The sequence below is a fragment of the Monopterus albus genome, unplaced genomic scaffold (assembly GCF_001952655.1).
Source record: "Monopterus albus unplaced genomic scaffold, M_albus_1.0 scaffold197.1, whole genome shotgun sequence".
NCBI classification, from domain to species: domain Eukaryota; kingdom Metazoa; phylum Chordata; class Actinopteri; order Synbranchiformes; family Synbranchidae; genus Monopterus; species Monopterus albus.
In genome coordinates, this window is record NW_018128077.1 from 790844 (window position 1) to 796929 (window position 6086).

General features: G+C 38.5%; 1 protein-coding gene across 1 annotated transcript in view; it reads right to left on the reverse strand.

The window, feature by feature from the left end:
• LOC109970413 (phosphatidylinositol 4,5-bisphosphate 3-kinase catalytic subunit gamma isoform) overlaps positions 1 to 6086 on the reverse strand; it is a 17731-nt gene that overhangs the window by 3692 nt on the left and 7953 nt on the right. The window contains exons 6-9 of the mRNA XM_020617949.1: positions 3968 to 3972; positions 2792 to 2935; positions 2575 to 2665; positions 1863 to 1993 (exon numbers count right to left, since the gene is read on the reverse strand). Coding sequence (XP_020473605.1) covers positions 1863 to 1993; positions 2575 to 2665; positions 2792 to 2935; positions 3968 to 3972 — 371 coding nt within the window. The remainder of the gene's footprint in view (positions 1 to 1862; positions 1994 to 2574; positions 2666 to 2791; positions 2936 to 3967; positions 3973 to 6086) is intronic.

Below are 6086 nucleotides of genomic sequence, written 5' to 3' on the forward strand. Positions count from 1 at the left end.
CGACCATGGAATGGAGCAACCATCAGCCAAATCCTCTACATGGATGACATCAAGCTGTATGCCAGGAGTGAACGAGACATCAACTCACTGATCCACACCACTAGTATCTACAGCCAGGATTTTGGAATGTCATTCAGGATAAGTGTGTTCGAATGGTAACAAGGAGAGGGAAGGTAGTCAGAACTGAAGGGATTGTACTACCAGAAGGCAACATAGCAGATGTTGAGGGCAGCTACAAGTACCTTGGGATCCCATATAGGATTAGTGAGCATCAGAGCCACTATCTATGATGAAACAACAAATATCCACGAATACATCAGGAAGATGGCCCCGAGTGATGACATGCTTAGTGAATACCTCAGGCAGCAGAAACCAGAGGAACAAGGGAAGGAAGAGCAGGAACCCTCATGGAAGGAAAAACCTCTGCATGGTATGTACCACTGTCAAATAGAAGAAGTGGCTGATATCGAAAACTCCTACCAGTGGCTGGACAAAGCTGGACTGAAAGACAGCACAGAGGCACTAATCCTGGGAGCACAGGAACAGGCTCTAAGTACAAGATCATTACAGGCAGGGGTCTACCATACCGAAACATCTGTGCCGAGTACAGGCTGGAAGTCCCGAAGTCAAAATGGGATGCACCTCTAAAGGTGGTTGAGAATGACCAAGCTAAGATCCTGTGGGACTTCCAGATATAAACTGACAAACTGGTAATACAAGACCGCCCCAAAGTGTGTGTGTGTGTGGGGGGGGGGGGATTAAAGGGGTATATTACAATTCCCCAATTGCCCCCCCTTTGGGGCGGTCTTATTATGAGGAAGGAAATGCATTTGACATGTGTGAAAGACCTCAAGAATACACACAAAGGGTAAATCCCACTTCTCTTATTTGATCATTCCTCAGTCCTCGCTCAAACCCAGAAGTCGTTCTGGTCCTCCATCTTGAAAGGGTTTTGCATCTATCTATCTATCCATCTACAGTGGGTACGGAAAGTATTCAGACCCCCTTAAATTTTTCACTCTTTCTTATATTGCAGCCATATGCTAAAATCATTTAAGTTCATTTTTTTCCTCATTAATGTACACACAGCACCCCATATTGACAGAAAAACACAGATTTTTTGACATTTTTACAAATAGGAACATTAGGGGCTGTGACCCCCAAACTGGGAGAGCTTGAAGGAAGGAATACAAGACTGCCCCAAGGTGGGGCAGTCTTGTATTCCTGAAATTTGTATTCCTGAAATTTCCAGCCCTGAAATTAACTTGGATGAGTGGGGAATTTTTTTTTTTTTTTTACAGTATATATAGCTGCTTGAGGTTATTATTATATATTATATACAGAAAGGTAGATAAACATAGTGGGGTCAGGTCCTTTTCAAAGGCTTGGAAAACAACATGTCCAGCAAAACTTGCAGTGTTTGGAGCAACTTTAATGTGAGACCCAATTTTGTTTAGTTTAGTTTTGTGCTTTGGCTCTTTTTCTTCAATCGTGGGCACCTGAAATATTACAAGTGGCATCAGCTAGACTGTTTTTCACAAGGGAATGTAAGCTAAAAAATTGGGAAATACTGGTTAAATTTTTTTTACTGTGTTTTGTATTTTATATGTTAGAACAAATCATAATATGAAGAGTAACTAAAATGTAGTGGAGTAAAAGTATAAAGCATGAAGTAGCTGAACATGGAAATACTCAGTACTACAAATCTGAACTTATAATGAGTCAATTTGTGAGTAAATGTATTTAGTTTTCACCACTACCCAAATGCACCATGCTTTTTCATTTTTAATGTAACATTACAAATCTATTTGGGTTCAAATCTTGTATAAAACTTGGCTTTGAGTTTTTTCCCTATTACTTACAATTTCCTGGAGTGGACACATGGACTTGAGCCACTTAAACAGAGCATCATTTATGAAGGCCCCATTTGTTCCTCCATGGTTTCTCTGGACTGTGGCGATGGTCGTGGAGTTCCTCACAATCTCAATCATACCTATTGAAAAGGAACTTTATTAAATTATTTATTACATTTATCATTTGTGAATCACTGCTTCATTGTACAGTGGTACATCAAGCATAATTAGTTCCACCTAATTACAGCGTGTTCTTTGTCATGCTGTATTTGACCAGTAAAAGAAGCACACATTAACGAGGACGTCCACCAAATTTTACACATGAAATTCATTATATTCATCATGAGAAACTGTCGTATATGTTCCCCAACCTTTATGCAGGTGTAAATCGTTACTGAATAACTGGAATAATATGTCCACCTTACCCCATATTTCACTGCAATCAAGCAACAAGTTTTTATATTTCCTTCTAATGTAATGTATAGCCAACTATATGATGTAGAATTATAAAATAAGTTAAGTAAAACAACATACTAAACTATATATGGTTCACATGGTCCACAGAACCTGGTTATGAAAAAGTAGATCCCAAAAATAACCTTAATCTCTAACTAACATGGATTTTACTGTTGCTTAAATTCAAATAATTAAAATTTTTCCATAATTTTGAGAGGAGTATTTCTAAGATCCTGGCTACTTTCCTCATATCAGATGTTGATACCTATGTTGCGTCCTGTGGAGATGCAGCCATATGGAACCAGGTTAAGGTCCAGAGACTTCTCCTGCCAGATAGAGTCCATCAGCACCAGTGTCTAAACAGGACAATATACAGAGTCAGGTCACTTTATCCAAAGGTAAATACATTCACCTACACAGAAGACCAGCTTTAATGTGTTAATAAGATTAGTAATTAAGATTAAAATTTAGATCTTCCTAACCTGAATGATCAGCATGTCCTGTCTGAGGTCATCCCCCTGTTTGAAGATTATTCCAACTGGTGTAGTAGAGGTGGGAGATGGCATGGGAGAGAACTCCAGCCACAGCGGCTTCTTTTTTGAGGCCATTACCTTGCATTTGTCCAGCTGGATGAGAGGCATACAAAGAGGCTCATTTATGTGACTGATTTTTAAAGGCCCTGAAATTAACTTCTTGCCGTTAGAGACGATTGGGTCATTTCATGAGCCCGATGAAGCAGATTAGCTTCCTAAAAAAACATTCTTACTGTAAGGATGTTTGTTCATGACAGTGAGAGATTTGTGGATTGAGACAAAGGGATGTGGCATGGTGGTTAGTGCTGCCGCCTCACAGCAAGAAGGTTCGAGCCCTGGCTGACCCTGGGACTTGCATGTTCTCCCTGTGGCTGCATGGGTTCTCTCCGGGTACTCTGGCTTCCTCCCACAGTCCAAAGACAAGCAGCTTAGAGTGACTGGTGACTCTAAATTGCCTGTAGGAGTGTGTGTAGTTGTTTGTCTACATATCAGCCCTGTGATAGACTTGCGACCTGTCTAGGCTGTACCCCACCTCTCGCCCAGTGTCAGCTGGGATAGACTCCAGCCCCCCATGACCCTATTCATTATAAGATATACATAGATAAGGGGTGTATGGACAAACAAATGTTTTTCTTTTCACTCTTATCAGGATCCTTTTGTCAGCATTGTATTCCACAGAAGAGATGTCTGCTACTGAAATGTATGTCCTTCTTTTCTATCAGGGACTCAAGGACCTTACAGGGTTCTTGTTTTTGGTCTGTGATGCCACAGTGTTTTTCACTGTTTATGTTCTCAGCTTCGTTATAAGTACCTGAGTCCTTGCTGGTAAATGTGTACTTGTTGTACTGAAGGGTTTTCCAAAAAAGACAGTTTTAAGATGTAATGTAAAAGCTTTCTTTGACTGATAAAACCTTGAATCAATGTTGTGCTGCATGAAGCACAGAAGAAACTTTGTGATCTAAAAATGCTGTTTTACTAATGTAAGAGATGTTAAATAGTTTTTCATTGTATCTTTGACAGAACAAACCTTATTAGTTTTCAGTGTTACAATGGTCTGTATTGTTAATATTTATCAACGTTTTTCATCAAGAGGAATTAGAGTACAGCACATCCACATCAGCATACCTGCTCTATAAGATATGTAGGGTCTAACATTGTTGACCATATTATCAGCACAGCTAATCAAATAATTACAGGCCCACTTTTCTGTAGGACCTCCAACAAGGAAACATTTGTAGTTCTAAATGAAATGTCTTGACAGTTGTTGGATGGATTGCCATGAAATTCACTACAGACATACGTACATGCAGCCCTCTGGATGATCTGACATCTCACATAGAGCCACCAAAAGGTCAAAAGTATAAGTTGTTCAATATTAAATACTAGCAAAATTAATGACAATCCCAATAGTTTTTGCTGTGGTTTTGCTAATTAATAAATGTTAGCATGCTAACATGTTACCTACTGATAGATGTCAAACATTACACCTGCTTAGCATTAGCACATTAGTATTTTGTGAATTGTTGTCATTATGAGTTTTGCATGCTGACTAACATTTATCTGCGGGTTCTGAGGTACTTCCAGCTCATTGTGGTGGAACTATAGATTGCACCTTTACTGTTGTGTCACTCTATCTGATAAGCTGTGAAACCCAAAACAGATGAGAAAACCCAATAGTAAATAACTTTGCAAAGTACTCAGAGGTTTGTTTTAGGAAGACTCAAGCAAAGGGGTACAAAGTGAAATGAGAACAGTGAGAATCCACAGTGAGTGATGTTTAATTCAAACCAAGTCTTGAAGTTAACTACTGCACTCTAAACTGTATTCTGTGTATATAAAGTTCCTTGCTACATCAGGGTTGGTGCATTTGTTCCTTTTTTACAGTATAATGTGTGGGGCTCTCTCCTAACGTTTTGTGAGAAACCTGAGACTCTGTCTCTGAGTAATTGTTCCTATTGTGATTCTACTACTCTTATTATTGTTTTGCTATGATTACTTTTTTCATCATTTTGGTCATTGTCATTGCAGGTCAGTATATGAATTTGAGTGCAGTTTTGCATGCGTGTCTTGTTTGTCAGCTTGCAGTTAGGTTAGGTGTTAGGTATTAGGGTTAGGGAAAAACATAACTAGTACAATATGTTTCTTTTCAGTCTTCCAAATTGATATTCACTATTCAATTCAATAAATACAAACAGATAGAAATAAAACTGTATATGGTCTAAAAAAGAGCACTGCTAGTTTACTGGGACGTCAGTGTAAACCATACACTGAAGACTTAACATGCTAAGGTGAGCATGAAAAAGATTTTTTATTCAACACAGTAAATGCTAACACACTCACAAACAGAATTGGAGAGACTTACCAGGATTCTTAATAACTCCTCTTAGTGATCTAAATAGCTTATGTGAAAAATATATATATATATATATTTTTTTTATTTAAAAATACACGTCTTTGTCAAAGCTCAAGTCTATTAATCGGTGGCTGATGAGCACCAGATGTGCAGCACTACCTCAGATACAGAAAGAAATCAGCCATGTCAGCACAACCCCTGATCATGGGTTGAATGTTCTGAATATACTGGGACTTAGCTGGGTCTTTGTATTACACAAGATGACACAAAGCACAACAGCCTGGAGCATCAACTACTCTTTATAATTTGGTCATGTTCTTATTTATTGCAGTGGCATGGCAGTCAGCCAGCAACTTTGGTCCAGACTGAATTATCTGAACAATCAACCGTGTCTCTGAGATGTTATATTTACACACAATTAAACCACTATAGCAAATATATTTTATAGGAAACATAATTCTGACCATATTAAATTTTCTATTAACATAATGAAGAACTTGAACCGCCAACTTATTGTGGTGGAGGGGCTCTGGAACCTTACTCCTCTTGAGAGGCTGGACTCTCTACTACTCTGGAGTTGAATGTTCTGAATATACTGGGACTTAGCTGGGTCTTTGTATTACACAAGATGACACAAAGCACAACAGCCCGGAGCATCAACTACTCTTTATAATTTGGTCATGTTCTTATTTATTGCAGTGGCATGGCAGTCAGCCAGCAACTTTGGTCCAGACTGAATTATCTGAACAATCAACCGTGTCTCTGAGATGTTATATTTACACACAATTAAACCACTATAGCAAATATATTTTATAGGAAACATAATTCTGACCATATTAAATTTTCTATTAACATAATGAAGAACTTGAACCGCCAACTTATTGTGGTGGA